General features: G+C 50.9%; 1 protein-coding gene across 1 annotated transcript in view; it reads left to right on the plus strand.

Annotated features, from left to right (window-relative positions):
• LOC135188603 (uncharacterized protein KIAA1671 homolog) overlaps nucleotides 1-17,921 on the plus strand; it is a 77,599-nt gene that overhangs the window by 1,105 nt on the left and 58,573 nt on the right. Inside the window, exons 2-4 of the mRNA XM_064168118.1 lie at nucleotides 629-710; nucleotides 2,992-6,165; nucleotides 9,478-9,585. Of these exons, the coding sequence (XP_064024188.1) occupies nucleotides 629-710; nucleotides 2,992-6,165; nucleotides 9,478-9,585 (3,364 nt within the window). The remainder of the gene's footprint in view (nucleotides 1-628; nucleotides 711-2,991; nucleotides 6,166-9,477; nucleotides 9,586-17,921) is intronic.

Genomic DNA, 17,921 nt, shown 5'->3' on the forward strand with positions numbered 1-17,921 from the left:
TGGGGGTACTGGGTCCAGTTTTGGTCAGCACAGTATAGGAGGGACATTGAGGTGCTGGAGCAGTGCAGAGAAGGGGCGACGAGGCTGGGGAGAGGTCTGGCAAACATCACCTATGAGGAGCAGCTGAGGGAGCTGGGGGTGTTTAGTCTGGAGAAGAGGAGGCTGAGAGCGGACCTTATTACCCTCTACAACTACCTGAAAGGAGGTTGCAGTGAGTCTGGAGCTGATCTCTTCTCCCAAATTACTAATGATAGGACAAGAGGAGATGGCCTCAAGCTGCGTCAAGGGAGGCTTAGGTTGGCTGTTGGGAGGAGGTGGTCAGACACAGGAACAGGCTGCCCAGGGAGGTGGTGGAGTTGCCATCCCTGGAGGTGTTTAAAAGGAGAGTGGCTGTGGAGCTTGAGGCTATGGTCTGGTGATGAAGGCTGCTGGGATGAAGGTTGGACTGGATGACCCTGGTGGTCCTTTCCAACCACAGCAATTCATAGTGATTAGATGTTGTGCTGAGGGATTTGGACTCGTCAGTGTGACACTAATGATTGGACTCGAGGAGCTTGAAGGTCTTTTCCAGTCTAAGAAATCCTGTGATTCTGTGACTAAAAGGAGTAACAAAAGTCTCTCCTCTTAGGTTTTCAAGTCCAACACCAAGCAGTGAAGCAAAGCCTGAGAAACCTTCTGACTCCACCAATGAATTGCAAGAGAACCAGAAAGTAAGAAAGCAGCATCAGGTGATGTGGTCTCCAGCAAGGTTTGCGTCCTGTGTGTCGCTATCAATCAAGGCCTTCATCCTGGGTCTGCAGGGAATGAAGAGTGACATAATCCTAAGAGGTTTACTTGCATGAGGCTATCTTTAGGCCACGCTGGGAATGTAGGGGAGTGCCATCTCTTGAGAGTTTAGGAGTTAAACATGCAGTGTAGTGACAGAGTGTGAAAAGTATTTTTGTATCCCGTTTAGAGAGGGACTTTGAGTGCCTGAAACCTCCCAGTGAAATGGCTGTGGCTGTTTGTACAGTGATTAGCCTTTATTTCCTCTGAGTGAGAGCATTTCTGCATCCAGCTCACCACTCCTTACCATACACATGTTGTAGCTCTTGCATCTGTCAGCTAAATAGCATTTAACTTGGACACTTAATTTGGATGCTGAAGTATTACGGAGTTTGAAGGTTGGACTAGAAGACCCTTAAAGGTCCTTTCCAGCACAAACTAGACTGGGATTGTCCTTTGTTTTCTCTGAGTTAGAGGATTTCTACATCCAGCTCACTACTCCTTGTTGTAGGTCTCCTGTCCCATCTCCTAAACAGCATTTCCCCTAGGAATTTGGACACTGAAGTATTACAGAGTTTGAAGGTTGGACTAGAAGACCCTTAAAGGTCCTCTCCAGCCCATGGTAGTGTGTGATTGCCCTTTGTTTTCTGAGTTAGAGGATTTCTACATCCAGCTCACCACTCCTTACCATACACATGTTGTAGCTCTTGCATCTGTCAGCTAAATAACATTTAACTTAAACACTTAATTTGGACACTGAAGTATTACAGAGTTTGAAGGTTGGACTAGAAGACCCTTAAAGGTCCTTTCCAGCCCACAGTAGTGTGTGATTGCCCTTTGTTTTCTCTGAGTTAGAGGGTTTCTACATCCAGCTCACTACTCCTTGTTGTAGGTCCCCTGTCCATCTCCTAAACAGCATTTAACTCAGAAATTTGGGCACTGGAGTATGGACCTGGAAGTGCTGGTGGATAATATCCATGGACAGCAATGTGCCCTTGTGGCCAAGAAGGCCAATGGGATCCTGAGCTGCATTAAGCAGAGTGTGTCCAGCAGATTAAGGGAGATTCTCCTTCCCCTCTACTCTGCCCTGGTGAGACCTCACCTTGAGTACTGCCTACAGTTTTGGACTCCCCAGTTTAAGGGGGACAGAGATCTGCTGGAGAGAGTCCAGCGGAGAGCTATGAGGATGATGAGGGGACTGCAGCACTGCCTGATGAGGAGAGGCTGAGGGACTGGGGCTGTTTAGTCTGGAGAAGAGCAGACTGAGAGGGGATTTAATCAATGTTTATAACTATCTGAGGGCTGGGGGTCGGGGAGAGGGGACAGGCTCTGCTCACTGCTCCCTGGGACGGGACAAGCAGCAGTGGGTGGAAGCTGCAGCACAGGAGGTTCCAGCTCAACACAAGGGGGAACTTCTTTGCTGTAAGGGTCCCAGAGCACTGGCACAGGCTGCCCAGAGAGGATGTGGAGTCTCCTTCTCTGGAGCCTTTCAAGGTCTGTCTGGATGTGTTCCTGTGTGACCTGAGCTACATTGTATGGTCCTGCTCTGGCAGTGGAGCTGGACTTGATGATCTCTTTGTGTCCCTTCCAACCCCTGACATCCTCTGATCCTGCCACTGCCCTGCACATCTTTATAAACATGAATGAGGTCACCTCTCAGTCACCTCTAAGCTAAAGAGCCCCAGTTCCCTCAGCCTTTCCTCACAAGGGAGATGTTCCACTCCCTTCAGCATCTTTGTGGCTCTGTGCTGGACTCTTTCAAGCAGTTCCCTGAGGTCCTTTTTGAATTGAGTGGCCCAGAACTGGACACAGTATTGCAGATGTGGCCTTGCCAGTATCAATCACGTAATCATACAATGGTCTGGGTTGGAAGGGACCTCCAAAGGTCATCTAGTCCAACCCCTCTGGATTTAGCAGGGGCATCCTCAACTAGGTTGCCCTGTCGAGCCTCACCTTGAGTATCTCCACAGCTACTCACTGCTTCATCTGTTTTTCCTTTCTTTATACTAGAAAGCAAGCTAGGGGAGAGTTCTGTTCTAATCAAGACTCAGGAGCTGCTCCTTTGTTTAGGTGACTCTGGCCTCAGTGGGTTTTGTGTTCAGAGCATATGGGTCAGTTTAACTTGTGCAGGCTGTTGCACAGAGCAGGAGCAAGTAAGGTGTAAAGTACACTCTCTTGCACTCCTTTCAGATAAATGACCCTAACTGTTGGGTTCTCTCATTCCAGAGTAAGGAGCTGAAGCTGGCAGCTGGCACAGATGGCACCGAAGCACCCACTGCTGGGAGCCCATGGAAAGCCAGGCAGGTTTTAAAGATTGCAAATAAACCTGATCCCATAGAGAGGAGAGGAAGCTTCCACGGGGATGGGCAGCATTTCCCTCAGCAAGGTGAAAATCCTGTCTCCTTCACAAGCAGCCTGGAAAAAAAATTCAAACCAAACCCCCTTACAGAAAAAAGCTCCATTAAAACTGTCCGAGCCACTATGTTTGACCATAACGTTCAGAGGCACAACGTTGCTGCTGACCAGCCTGGGGCTGATTCTGCACTGAAAGTGAACACTGAGCCAGAGGTGAAGCCTGAAGTGGTGACTTTAGGCCAAGCCAGGCGGTCATGGCTGGGAGATGTGGAGGAAGCCATTAGTGTCAAGAAGGAGTATCACAAGCAGTCGGATCCATCGAGGCAGACAGGTGTAGCGACAAGCGGGAAAGCAACTTGTTCAAGTGAAGACAAGAAAATGACTCCAGGAATCCTCTTGGAAAAAACTTTGGTTGAGAAAAGTGAGAAACCCACAGCTAAAAGTGCAGAGGAGTCCCTCCTTTACCAGAGAGTGGAGCCCAGGTATGAAATCTTTCAGGCGTGCGGTGAGAGAGCTCTGAGCGAAGCCATCACGATGGCTCCCGAGAAAAAGGCCATGACTCTCAGGACCAGAAAATCATCTGTGAGAGAGAGCAAACTGGATGAGGATGTTCTCCATGCTGGTCAGTCGGGTAGAGCGAGTAGTAAAACTCTCTACTTGAGGGAGGAAGATGTGATTTCAGGAGCTGGAGACGCAAAGGTGCTCGCGAGCAAGTCTGTGTTGAGAGAAGCAAATGGTTTGTTCTCCAGTGAATGCACTTTACCTGAGCAGAAGAAAGACTCTGATAGAACTGAGCCTGAAAAAACAGCTTCTTCCACAAGCAAAAGCAGAGGTTTGGGGGTGAATGAGAATGTGAGCAGACTACATTCTGATGTGAGAAGTGATCAGGGTGGTGTCTGTTCTGTGGAGAAAGCAGAGAGGTCTAACGTGATGAAATGCTCCTTTGAGAAGAGGAGTTTTAGGTCAGGTGGGACAGAGAGCTCTGAGTTCAGAACCAACTTGGACTGGGAAGTGATTTCAACAAGTATAAGCAAACAGGTGGCCCAGTCTTCTGCACTGCTTTCAAGTGGGCAGTTGTGTAAACCTTCCAGCAGCCACCATCCTGATCCAAAAGTTGTGCCCATTGATAAAGATGAATCCAGAGCCTTTGGCTTAAGGAAAAGTCTGGAGTTAAATCACAAAGGGCAAGACTTTAGCTTAGATAGCACAGCCCATGAAAACAGGGGGAAAATCAGAGTAATAGACCCAGAAGAAAAACTCAGGAGAAGCAGAAGTAGTGTTTCTGATTTGAAGATTTCTGAGAGGTGGAGGAGGAGGACCTTGCCTCAGGATTCTGTCAAGACAGAAGACGTTGTCTGGCTCGCTCCTGAGAACCTCAGAAGGCTGAGCCAGACAGATTCACTGCAGCTGGATGCAAGCTCAGTGAAAAAGGGAAGCAAAAAAGAGAAAGAAGGGCTGGAAGGCACTGAGGCAAACCAAGCCCTTCTTGGAAGTCCTGGGGATGGCCTGAAAAATCAGAGCTCTGCCTTCGAGCCGAAGGCGACTTACTATGCAGTGACTTATCAGCCTCCTGGTACCAAGAAAGGGAAAAGCTCTGTTGGTGCTCCAAGTGCAAGTGAAATGAACTCAGGCTCAAGCGAGGGAGCAACCATTAACCTGGACCCTGTTATTCCTGGGAGGTCCAAACCTTTATTGCAGCGACCAGCTAAAAATGTGACGAGTCCAAGTGGCAGGGAAGACTCCAGGGAAGGGCATTTTAGCAAGGATTGGGTTAAAGAAGATGACAAAGATGATGTTTTTTCCAAAAACACTGCATTTGGTAGTTTTCACCTGCCCAGGAAAGATAACCAACAGTATCATGAGAGAGGTCTGGATCATTCTAAAGAGAACATTATAGATGTGGATGCTTTCCTGTTAAAACAGGATCTGGAAAACACAACTCAAACTGACCTCAAAAGTAGCAGGAGAAAAGTCTCCTCTTACCATGAGCCCAGAGCTCCTGCAGGTTTTGCACAGTCCCACAAAGACAGCGAACTGCCCCCCCAGAAAAGGAGTGAAAGTGGTTGTGATCTGCCTGGAAAGAAGGCTGAGGATGGATACAGATCCCAGATTCTTGATATCGATGCGCTCATGGCGGAGTATAAAGAGGAATCGGTGAAGGCCAGCAGCGTTCCAGACAAGCTCTCTGGAGAGCACAGTTCATTGAGCTGGGAGAAGGCAAAGAACAGAAGAAATATGTCAGACAGGACAAGCTCATCCCACATCTGGAAAGAGTGGAAGGGGTCAGATCACTCCTCTGTTGCTAACAAGCAAGGGGATTGTGTGGAAGAGTCCCACCGACTGGAGAAGTCAGCTGTAAGCGAGAAGAGCAAAGAGAAGCTGGAATCATGTAGCCCAGAGCTGGAGAAACCAAAGTGCAAAGACAAGAAGTTCAACCCTCCTTACTGGGGAAATCCCAGCAGCTTCTCTCCAGAGAGGTTTATCAGTCCCTCTGTGGAGCTCACTCGGAAGAAGACTTTCATTGTTGATGAGGGTGAGGAGGTGAACCTGACCTCCAGGACTCCAGGCTCAAAATTCGTGATTGAGAAGGTGCAGCCTGTCAAGCTGGTTGGCACAGACCCCAGGTGGGAAGTCAGTTTTGCTTCCAAGTTGTCCATAAAGACAGATGATGGCCACTGCCAGAAGAAGCTGCTCTCCAAAGAGCAGTGTTTGGAGGCATCTCCAGAAGGCGACTGGAGCAGAACTGCAGTGAGGGGCAAAGAGAACGCCAAGAAGGCAATCTGTGAGAGCGACTCTGCCAGTGGGAGGAGTAAAACCGACTGGAGGAGCTACACAGCCGCTGTAGGAAGCACACCCACGGATCTGAGACGATCCTACTCGGAGAAGATCCGCCCAGGGAAAGACAACCTGCCCCTTGTGCAAGAGGGGAGGGGAAGGAAGGACCTGTCCCGCTGCAGGCAGAGCCTTCCGCTGGAGAGCGCAGACAGCGGGTGGCAGCACAAGGTGGCACCTCCAGTGGAGACCTTCTTCCTCGAGGACAGAAAGGTAAACTTCTCTCCAGTGTGAGGGTGGGGAGACAGTGGAATAGGCTGCCCAGGGAGGTTGTGGGTGCCTCCTTGTACTGCTTTGAGGCACAATATTGTGCGTCAAATATCCTCTCTCTGGATGTCACGTTGTACCTAAAGCACTTCTCCTTGGAGGTGCTCAAGGCCAGGTTGGATAATGCCTTCAGCAGCTTGGGCTAGTGGGAGGTGTCCCTGCTCATGGTAGGGGGCTTGGATCTGGATGATCTCGAATCATAGAATCAGCCAGGTTGGAAGAGAACTCCAAGCTCAGCCAGTCCAACCTAGCACCCAGCCCTGGCCAAGCAACCAGACCATGGCACTAAGTGCCCCAGACAGGCTTTGATTCAGCATCTCCGGGGACAGTGACTCCACCACCTCCCTGGGCAGCCCATTCCAATGCCAATCACTCTCTCTGCCAACAACTTCCTCCTAACATCCAGCCTAGACCTGCCCTGGCATGTCTTGAGACTCTGTCCCTTGTTCTGTTGCTGGTTGCCTGGCAGCAGAGCCCAACCCCACCTGGCTGCAGCCTCCCTTCAGGTAGTTGTAGACAGCAATGAGGTCTGCCCTGAGCCTCCTCTTCTGCAGGCTGCACACCCCCAGCTCCCTCAGCCTCTCCTCTCAGGGCTGTGCTCCAGGCTTCTCACCAGCTTTGTCACTCTAAGGTCCTTTCCACCCCAAACCTTTCTAGGATTCTATGCCCATCAAGTCCACCCATCACCCCAACACCATGCCCATTAAAATCCAGCTTGGCATACCTGAACTGCATTTAATTGCCTGCAGTGCTAGTGGAAAGTGTCTGTGCCTGTGGCATGGGTTTTGGAACTAGGTAATCTTTAAGGTCCCTTCCAACTCAAGGCATTCTGTGACTGTGATTCTGTGGCCAGCTGGTGTCTAATTGCTTCCTGTGACTAAAATGGGAAGCAAGAAGAAGCTTTTGTTGTGTCTCTTTATTGGCTTTGCAGCAGTGAGCAGAGCTGTAGAGTGAGGCAGAGCTCATTTCCTTCTGGGTGCTGTTATCTGGAGGAATTTGGTCCTAGAAGACAAGATTGTTCTTTTAGGTGCATAAATATTTGGTGGGGTTTCCATGGAGAGCTTGAAACAGGTCCATGTTATTTTGTTAGTGCTCCCAACCTACCATGTGAAACTCTGAGCTCTGCAATTGGATAATGGTTTGAAAAGAGGCATCACAGAATCCTGCTGGGGCTTCCAGTCTGTGCCTGTTGTCCCTTGTCAGTGGTGTCAGTGACAACACAAGAGCCTGTCCCTGTCCCCTTGCTGGAGTGGGCCCTTTAGCTCTTGCTGAGCACTGAGTAGATCCCCTCTCAGACTGCTCTTCTGCAGGCTCAACAGTCCCAGGGTTCTCAGCTTTTCCTCCTCACAGAGCTGCTCCAGGCACCTCAGCATTTTTGAGTCCTCCACTGGACTCTCTCCAGTAGTTCCCTGTCCCTTTTGAACTGTGGTCTCAGTGTTCCAGACATGGCCTCACCAGGGTGAAGCACAGGAGGTGGAGAACCTCCTGTGACCTGCTGGCCACAGTCCTCTTCATGCTCCTGTCTCAGTTCTGGTTTAAATTTCCCAGAGACTCCAATACAGTTGATGGAACTAATAAGAATTTATAGGATGCCTAATAAGAATTTATAGGATGCCTTTTTCCTCCTTTTTCTTTCTTTCCAAAGAAAAGGAATTAGATGTAGAGAGGAAAAGGTCAAACACACCCAAATAAACAGTCTCACTTTGATTTGGAAGTTGAAAGAGAAAGCTTTACCAAGAAATAAAAGGTATTTGAGGTAGGGGAGTTACAGAGAGGTACAGGGAAGGGAAAACAAGGTACAGAATAGATATATACAAGCAGATTGATGGCAGTGGGTTTTGGGCACCTTGGGTGGTAAAACAAAGAGCAGCAGGGACAGGAGGGTGGTGCTCTCGGGGCAGGGAGGCAGGGCAAGAGAGCATGAAACAGGCAGGCCCTCTGTTTTTCATAGGGGGCTAGATGGGAAGTGGGGATGGGCTAACCACTACACCTGGAGTGAGGATCAGACCTGCCCCCAGAGAGGAGTCAGGAGGACCTGGGGTCAGGGTCAAGGCCACTCGCCCAGGAGGGTTAACCCTTTACAGCACCCCAGGAGACTGTTGACCTTCTTGGCTCTGAAGGTAGGCTCAAGTTGTGCCAGGGGAGGTCTAGGCTGGATGTTAGGAGGAAGTTGTTGGCAGAGAGAGTGATTGGCATTGGAATGGGCTGCCCAGGGAGGTGGTGGAGTCGCTGTCCCTGGAGGTGTTGAAGCCAAGCCTGGCTGGGACACTTAGTGCCATGGTCTGGTTGATTGGCCAGGGCCCCCCAGCCCTGGGGGGTTGGACAGTCCATAGATTGGACTGGCTGAGCTTGGAGGTCTCTTCCAACCTGGTTGATTCTGTGATTCTAAGGTACACTGCTGGCTCATGGGCAACCTGTTCTCCACTAGCACTTCCAGGTCCTTCTCTTTGGAGCTGCTTTCCAACTGCTGTACTGGTGCAGGGGTTTCTTCCTCCTGAGAGGCAGGAAATTACATGTGTCACAGGATCACAGGGTATTAAGGGTTGGAAGGGACCCAAGGAGATCATCAAGTCCAACCCCTCTGCCAGAACAGGACAATACTAACACAGATCACAGAGAAACACATCCAGACAGGTCTTGAAAGTCCCTAGAGAAGGAGACTCCACAACCTCTCTGGGAAGCCTATTCCAGTGCTCTGTCACCCTTACAGTAAAGAAGTTCCCCCTTGTGTTGTGGCAGAACCTCTTGCTGCAACTGTGTCCTTGCTGAATTTCATGAGGTTCCTCTCTCCCAGCCTGGCCATCAAAGATCACATTGGGTGCTTCTGTGCTCCACAACCTCCCTGGGTAACCTGTGCCAGTGTCTCCCCACCCTCACTGTAAATAAGCCTTTCCTAACATCTAGTTTGAACCTCCCCTCTGCCACTTTAAACCCATTCCTTCTCCTGTCATTCCAAGACCTTGCCAGTAGTCCCTCCCCAGCCTTCCTGTAGCCCACTTCAGATACTGGAAGCCATTCCAAGGTCTCCTCAAAGCCTTCTCTTCTCCAGTTCTTGGGTGAATGACCTTCATCCCTGCAGATGCTGACCTGAGTGCAGTGCCAGTGATGCCCTGAGTAATGTGACATGGCCAATTGGACCTGGATGGCTCTAATGGTTTTCTGCTTTGTGTTTTCACTTTCAGACCATCTCTGGTTTTGCTCTTGAGGACATTTTGTGTATGTGTATATCTAACAACATCCACACCTTCATTTTAACAGGCTTCTAGGAAAGAGTGGACCAAGCAGAGTTCAGACAGAGCAGAAGGGACAGACTTTTCCTTGGCCTCTACTCCGAGGAGCCACCACAGCTTCTACAAGGAGAGAAGGGTAGGTGGAGTTGATTCTTGGGCAGGGTTCAGGGAGCTGCAGCCTGGCTGGCTCCCTTCAGCACTGTTTTGCCTTTTGCAAACAGCTGGGGAAGCAAAATGTGTCCCTTCCAGCAGGACCAAATGCACTTCTTGTGGAGCTGAACTGGTGGAGAACACTTCTGTTTGGGGTTCCCCTACTCTCCTCAGTGCCAAGCATTAACAGTGCAGTGTGTTGGTTTTGCTCTCTTGAGCAAAGAATTTCCCTCCTGAACTCTTCAGGTGGGCTTAGATCATTATGGGATTTGTTTGTTTCTTGGTGTAGGTGATGAAAATTGCTTAGATCCTTCCAGAAGAGCTTTTTCTGGAAGACTGTGTGGACAAATAGAACTTTGTTATAGTCTGAAAAACAGTGGATTGAATTTTCTTTCTGAGAGGCCTCTCGATGTGAAGACTCACTGCTGATGCCCTCCATAGTCTCATTTGTCTCTGATGTGCCTAATGTATGTCAGAAGCTGTGGAAGCTCCAAGCCTGGAAGTATTCAAAGCCAAGTTGGATGGGGCCTTTAACAACATGGTCTAGCAGGAGGTGTCCCTGCCCATGGCCTCTTCCAGCCCAAACCATTGGGTGATAGATATTTTTTGGGTAAATTCCTGCTTGAAGTTGCTGGATGTTACTCTCTTAAGTTGCAGAAGGATGTCCTGGCTTTAGGTCTGATGATTTTTTAGGGTAAATTCCTGCTTGAAGTTGCTGGATGTTACTCTCTTAAGTTGCAGAAGGATGTCCTGGCTTTAGGTCTGATGAATTTTTAGGGTAAATTCCTGCTTGAAGTTGCTGGATATTACTCTCTTAAGTTGCAGAAGGATGTCCTGGCTTTAGGTCTGATGAATTTCACCTTGAGAATTAGCATCCTTATATCCAGATGCTCTGAAATACAAAGCAAAGACCTAGATCTTCTCTCCCCTCTCCAGAGTTACACAGTAAAATGAAATCCCAACACTGTGACCTTCTTGTGGCCTTCCAGGATCTGAAGGGGGCCTACAAAAAAGCTGGGGAGGGACTTGATAGGCTGTCAGAGAGTGCCAGGACTGGGGGGAATGGAGCAAAGCTGGAGGTGGGGAGAGTCAGACTGGATGTGAGGAGGAAGTTGTTGAGCATGAGAGTGGTGAGAGGCTGGAATGGGTTGCCCAGGGAGGTAGCTGAGGCCCCATGGCTGGAGGTGTTTGAGGCCAGGCTGGCTGAGGCTGTGTGCAGCCTGCTCTAGGGTAGGGTGTCCCTGCCCATGGCAGGGGGGTTTTGGAACTGACTGCTCCTTGTAGTCCCTTCCAACCTTGCCTGACTATGATTTTCTGTGGAAAACAAAGGCTCTGAAACTCTTAGAGCTGTAGAGTTTCGTGTGAGACATTGCTGCTGCCACCAAAAAGCTTCCTCACTGGAAGGTCTTTGAAACCACTTCAAGTGCTGTAAGCTTTGGCTTTCTGTTGTGTTTCTCTGGGTGAGTGGGTTGGGTTTGGTGAGGTTTATTGTTGGTTTCGATCTTCTTTTTGGTTTCTTTGGCCCTTGAGTATGTTAAGAGGTTTGCCACTGTGGCCTAATGCTGCTGTCAGGTCAGAGAGAGTGAGTGCACTCTCTGCCAGCTCTACACTTGGCGTGTTTTCGCTTCTCCCACCCGCATCCTTGCAAAGCACTTCCACTGAGATGCAAAAGAGGTGACCCAAAAGCGAGCCCCATCCCAACTGCCCCAAGGGCGAGTCTCCTCTCGGTCTGCAGCGCCCTCGTGTGGTGACTGCTGTGTATTGCGCTCCGGCGAGGAGCCTCCTCTCGGTCTGCAGCGCCCTCGTGTGGTGACTGCTGTGTATTGCGCTCCGGCGAGGAGTCTCCTCTCGGTCTGCAGCGCCCTCGTGTGGTGGCTGCTGTGTATTGCGCTCCGGCGGGCGAGGAGTCTCCTCTCGGTCTGCAGCGCCCTCGTGTGGTGGCTGCTGTGTATTGCGCTCCGGCGGGCGAGGAGTCTCCTCTCGGTGTGCAGCGCCCTCGTGTGGTGGCTGCTGTGTATTGCGCTCCGGCGAGGAGTCTCCTCTCGGTGTGCAGCGCCCTCGTGTGGTGGCTGCTGTGTATTGCGCTCCGGCGAGGCGTCTCCTCTCCGTGTGCTGCGCCCTCGTGTGGTGACTGCTGTGTATTGCGCTCCGGCGAGGCGTCTCCTCTCGGTGTGCTGCGCCCTCGTGTGGTGGCTGCTGTGTATTGCGCTCCGGCGGGCGAGAAGTCTCCTCTCCGTGTGCAGCGCCCTCGTGTGGTGACTGCTGTGTATTGCGGCGAGGAGTCTGCTCTCGGTCTGCAGCGCCCTCGTGTGGTGACTGCTGTGTATTGCGCTCCAGCGAGCCTCTGCGTTTGGAGCGCCTCAGACTGCGCTTTGAGTGATAACAGACGAGAGAAGGAGCAGAAAAAGAAAGGAACTGAGTGAGGTTTTTTTTCTACTGAAAACAAAGAAAACTCTCAAAGCCTTCAAGGTTTTGTAGGCAAGTTTGGGAAACAGGCTCATGGCCTCCCAGTTCTAGTCTTAAAACTGCATGGGAGGTAGCCAAGGGCTGAAATCTTCTTGTCTTTCCCTTTCCTGGCATGGAATTGAGCCTGAGGGGTCGTGGTGGGGCGAGGCTGATGGTCATCATGTGAGGAAGTTGGCATGGAAGGAGGTTGAGGGCTCCCCTTGCAGGGAGGTGGTTGTGGAAGGAGGTTGAGGGCTCACCTTGCAGAGAGGTGGTTGTGGAAGGAGGTTGAGGGCTCACCTTGCAGAGAGGTGGTTGTGGAAGGAGGTTGAGGGTTCACCTTGCAGGGAGGTGGTCATGGAAGGAGGTTGAGGGTTCACCTTGCAGGGAGGTGGTCATGGAAGGAGGTTGAGGGCTCACCTTGCAGGGAAGTTGTTGTGGAAGGAGGTCGAGGGCTCACTGTGGAAGGAGGTTGAGGGCTCACCTTGCAGGGAGGTGGTCATGGAAGGAGGTTGAGGTTTCACTGTGGAAGGAGGTTGAGGGCTCACCTTGCAGGGAGGTGGTTGTGGAAGGAGGTCGTGGCTTCACCTTGCAGGGAGATGGTCATGGAAAGAGGTTGAGAGCTCATCTTAGAGGGGGGTTCAGAGTTCATTGTGGAAAGAGGTTGAGCCTCCATAGTGGAAGGAAGCTGGGGGTTATTCACAGAGTAGGCACTGATCATTCAGTCAGTGAAAAGTGGCTGTGTGCTATCAGCTTACAGTGTGGATATGTAAAGACGTTGCTGAGAGGGTGGAATATGTGGGAGGGAAGTGCTGCTGGAAACAGTGCTGAGATCATTCAATTATTTAGGTAATAGCCTTGAATAAACATGAGTGGTGTTCTCCAGCCTGGTTGGTGAGTGTGAGGTTACTCCAGATAAATCTTTGTCTTTAACAAGTGCAGCTGGAGATGAGAAGGGAAGGCTGTCAGCCCCATGAGAAGGGAAAGCTCACATAGAATCATAGAATCAAGCAAGTTGGAAGAGACCTCCAAGCTCATCCAGCCCAACCTAGCACCCAGCCCTGGCCAAGCAACCAGACCATGGCACTAAGTGCCCCAGCCAGGCTTGGCTTCAACACCTCCAGGAACAGAGACTCCACCACCTCCCTGGGCAGCCCATTCCAGTGCCAATCACTCTCTCTGCCAACAAATTCCTCCTAACATCCAGCATGTACTTCCCCTGGCACAGCTTGAGGCTGTGTCCCCTTGTTCTGTCCCTGGGTGCCTGGCAGCAGAGCCCAACCCCACCTGGCTACAGCCTCCCTTCAGGCAGTTGTAGCCAGCAATGAGCTCTGCCCTGAGCCTCCTCTGCTGCATGCTGCACACCCCCAGCTCCCTCAGCCTCTCCTCATAGGGCTGTGCTCTGAGGAGCTGTGAAATTGAAGCTCACTCAGGTTCTGCAGCCTGTTGCCAGTCCAAGAGCTGTTGTGCAAGCCCAGGAGTTGTTCTGCCCTGTGTACTCAGTTCGAAGGCTCTGGAGCCACAGGCTCGCAGTGGGAAGCCACCTGACGTTCAGAAGATGCTTCCCAGTGTTATCTTTTCCTCAATCCTGATGATCCCATCAGGGCTGACTCTGGTTGTTAATGTGCTGACGTTGGGCTTTGAGCCTCTCAGTTCCTGATGGAGTCATCAAGGCTGGTGGGAGTCCTGTGAATTAAAAGCTGAGGAATGTGTGATGTGCTCATCCCCCAAACAGGAGCTACACCTTTACCTGCTCCTTCATCCCTGGATGGGGGACAGCCAAACTTGCTTTGTGTGCAGCACTCTGGCTCTAGAGCCTGCTGTAGGTCTCTGGTTGTAGATTTACTTTCTTTTTGCATTACACTTTGGGGAGGGTTTGGCCAGGGAGGTTGTGGCTGCTCCTCCCTGGAGGTATTCAAGGCCAGGGTGGATGAGGCTTTGAGCAACCTGTTCTAGTGGGAGTTGTCCATGCCAATGGCAGGGGGTTGGAACTGGATGAGCTTTGAGGTCCCTTCCAACCTAAACCATTCTCTGATTCTATTTCTTTAGGGAAAATCTGGTGGTATCCATATAAAGCAGCCAACTGCTGTGGGCATGAACTGTTTTGAAGCTTCTGGTTAGAGATTTTATTTGACTTTAGATTTTAGGGAAGGGGGAATTGGCCTTTCGTGAGGAAAATTCATAGAAGCAGTTCACAGCTTGGAAGGGACCTTAAAGATTATCTAGATCCAAGCCCCTGCCATGGGCAGGGACATCTCCCATTAGCCCAGGTTGCTCAAAGCCTCATCCAGCCTGGCCTTGAACACTTCCAGGGAGAAGTCATCCACAACCACTGATGTCCATAGTTGTATTCATGTAAAGCTATGAAATGGTCTAGGCACAAATTGATCTGAAGCCTTCTAATTCTGGATTCCATTGTATTTGTTTTATATCAAATGTTCATTATTTCATAGAATCAGCCAGGCTGGAAGAGAGCTCCAAGCTCAGCCAGCCCAACCTAGCACCCAGCCCTGGCCAAGCAACCAGACCATGGCACTAAGTGCCCCAGCCAGGCTTGGCTTCAACACCTGCAGGGACAGAGACTCCACCACCTCCCTGGGCAGCCCATTCCAATGCCAATCACTCTCTCTGCCAACAACTTCCTCCTAACATCCAGCCTGAACCTGCCCTGGCACAACTTCACACTGTGTCCCCTTGTTCTGTCCCTGGGTGCCTGGCAGCAGAGCCCAACCCCACCTGTCTACAGCCTCCCTTCAGGCAGTTGTAGCCAGCAATGAGCTCTGCCCTGAGCCTCCTCTGCTGCAGGCTGCACACCCCCAGCTCCCTCAGCCTCTCCTCACAGGGCTGTGCTCCAGGCCCCTCCCCAGCCTTGCTGCCCTTCTCTGGACACCTTCCAGCACCTCAACATCTCTCTTCAATTGAGGAGCCCAGAACTGGACACAGGGACTCAAGGTGCTCCTGAGCCAGCCCAGGATGCCATTGGCTCTGCTGCCCACCTGGGCACTGCTGCCTCATCTTCAGCTACTCTCTCCCATCACCCCCAGCTCCCTCTCTGCCTGGCTGCTCTCAGCCACTCTGTCCCCAGCCTGTAGTGCTGCTTGGGGTTGTTGTGGCCAAAGTGTAGAACCCTGCCCTTGGCCTTGTTCAGTCTCCTCCCATTGGCCTCTGCCCACCCATCCAGCTTGGCCAGGTCCCTCTGCAGGGCTCTCCTGCCCTCAGCCTCTCCTCATAGAATTTGTGGTTTTGACCTCTGGTGAAGGACATCTGGTCCCCATGGGGGTATCCATCTACAAGCTGGTGTAGACTTGGATTGTTTTGAAGCCTGTGGTTATAAACTCTTTATTTTGTATGAAGCTTTCAGGGGTTTTGGCCTTTTGGTGAAGAAAATCTGGTCTCCATGGTGGTATCCATATAAAGCCTCGCTTGTTTTGAGACTCTTTTGTGTGGGTGGAGGAGAATTTGTTGAAGAAAATCATGAGCTGACTCCTAAAAAACTATTTTGGGGATGAAGTGCAAGGGAGAGAAGGTAAATATTGTACAAACATGTGCAGATGAACTCATAGTTTGGCTCGTCATGGTTTGCCACTTGTTTCTGCTCTCTCCTGCCCACTGAAAAGCAAAACCTTCTCCTCATCTTCTGCTTGGGCAAAGCCTCTGGAGCTGGGCACCTTCTCTCCTTCCCAGATGGAAGCAGATGTACTGAAAAACATCATCTGTGAGTTGTTCTGTTGGCTGCAAAAGTGAAATGGCCTGGAAGAGAATCAGAAACATTTGTCAGCTTTACAGGATCTTCTGTGTGAAAATCAGCAGAGTAGGTGTCCAGAGCCCAAATTTCAAGCTAAAGATGCAGTGTTGTTCTGGAGGTTCTTTTGTATCACTCCCATGTGATCTTTTTTAGGTGATGCCCAGGGACAGCACAAGGGGCAAGGGTGGAAGCTGAGGCAGAGGAAGGTTCATTTAAACATGAGGAGGAATTTTTTCCCTGTGAGGGTGACAGAGCCTGGAACAGGCTGCCCAGGGGGGTTGTGGAGTCTCCCTCTCTGGAGATAGTCAAGCCCTGCTTGGATGTGTTCCTGTGTGATCTGGTGTAGGTGATCCTGCTCTGGCAGGAGGGGGTTGGACTGGATGAGCTTTGGAGGTCCCTTCCAGCCCCTACCAGCATTTTTCCTCTCTGGGGAAGGTGGAGAAGTTCTGGGAGGGGAAAGGGCTTTGGGGATCATCCCAGGACAGAGTCCTTCCTCTTGGCTTTCCTTTTCTCATTAAAAAAAACCCAACAAAACCCAAAACCAAACAAAAAAACCCACCCAACAAAATAAAACAACAAAAAAAACAGGACATAGGTCAAAAAAGTAGGAAAAGATAGAACTGAATAAGGCCAGACTGTCCAGTGACAGGACAGGAGGCAACAGGCACAACCTGGCACCAGGAGGTTCCACCTAAACAGAAGGAGAAGCTGCTTTGGTGTGAGGGTGCTGGAGCCCTGGAGCAGGCTGCCTGGAGAGGTTGTGGAGTCTCTGCCTCTGCAGAGCTTCTAAACCACCTGGACATTGTGATCCTAGGCAAGCTGCTGTGGGTGCCCTGCATCAGCAGGGGGGATTGGACTGGGTGATCTCCAAAGGTCCCTTCCCACCCTCACCATGATGGAATTGTGTGTGTGAGAGTCTATGAAAAGTCAGCACCACAAAGATGCTCAGAGGGCTGCAGCAGCTCTGCTCTGAGCACAGGCTACAAGAGTTGAGGCTCTGCAGCCTGGAGAAGAGAAGGCTTTGAGGGGACCTTGGAGTGGCCTTCCAGTATCTGAAGTGGGCTACAGGAGGGCTGGGGAGGGACTAGTGACAAGGCCTTGTAATGGCAGGATGAGGAGGAATGGGTTTAAAGTGGCAGAGGGGAGATTGAAACTGGGTGTGAGGAAGAAGTTGTTTGCAGTGAGGGTGGTGAGACACTGACACAGGTTGCCCAGGGAGGTTGTGGAGCACAGAATCACCCAATGTGATCAAAGACTGGGTGATTCTGTGCACCACAACCTCCCTGGAGGTGTTCAAGGCCAGGTTGGATGAGCTCTTGAGCCACCTGTTCTAGTGGGATGTGTCCCTGCTTAGGGCAGGGGGTTGGAACTGGAAGTTGTTGGCAGAGAGAGTGATTGGCTTTGGAATGGGCTGCCCAGGGAGGTGGTGGAGTTGTTATCCCTGGAGGTGTTGAAGCCAAGCCTGGCTGGGGCACTTAGTGCCATGGTCTGGTTGCTTGGCCAGGGCTGGGTGCTAGGTTGGACTGGATGATCTTGGAGGTCTCTTCCAACCTGCTTGTTGATTCTGTGATCTTTGGGGTCCCTTCCAACCTGGTTCTTGATTCTATGATCTTTGGGGTCCCTTCCAACCTGCTTGTTGATTCTATGATCTTTGGGGTCCCTTCCAACCTGCTTGTTGATTCTATGATCTTTGAGGTCTCTTCCAACCTGCTTATTGATTCTATGATCTTTGAGGTCCCTTCCAACCTGCTTGTTGATTCCATGATCTTTTAGGTCCCTTCCAACCTGAACCATTCTATGTCTTTAATTCCCCTCACCCCTCTTTGGTCATTCAGCTCCACTTCCTACCTCTAAGGCAGCCCAGAGGAGGCTGCCCCCACGTTGGTTCATATTTGAGTTTGCCTGAGCTGCCTTCCTTTTTTGGTAATATTTCTTTGCTGGGCACATTCCAGTGGTGTATAAAAAGCCACTTTGTGTCGATTTCTTCTCCTTCCCAAAAGGCACTTCCAAAACCAGAAGCTTTTCTTTCACTTTCATCTCTCTCTCCCCCCCCCCCCCCCCCCCCCCCCCCCCTTATATTTTCCCTTGCACATTACTGAAAAACAAGGTCAGGCAGCAGCTGCCGTGGCTTT

Source organism: Pogoniulus pusillus, chromosome 30, assembly GCF_015220805.1.
Source record: "Pogoniulus pusillus isolate bPogPus1 chromosome 30, bPogPus1.pri, whole genome shotgun sequence".
NCBI lineage: Eukaryota > Metazoa > Chordata > Aves > Piciformes > Lybiidae > Pogoniulus > Pogoniulus pusillus.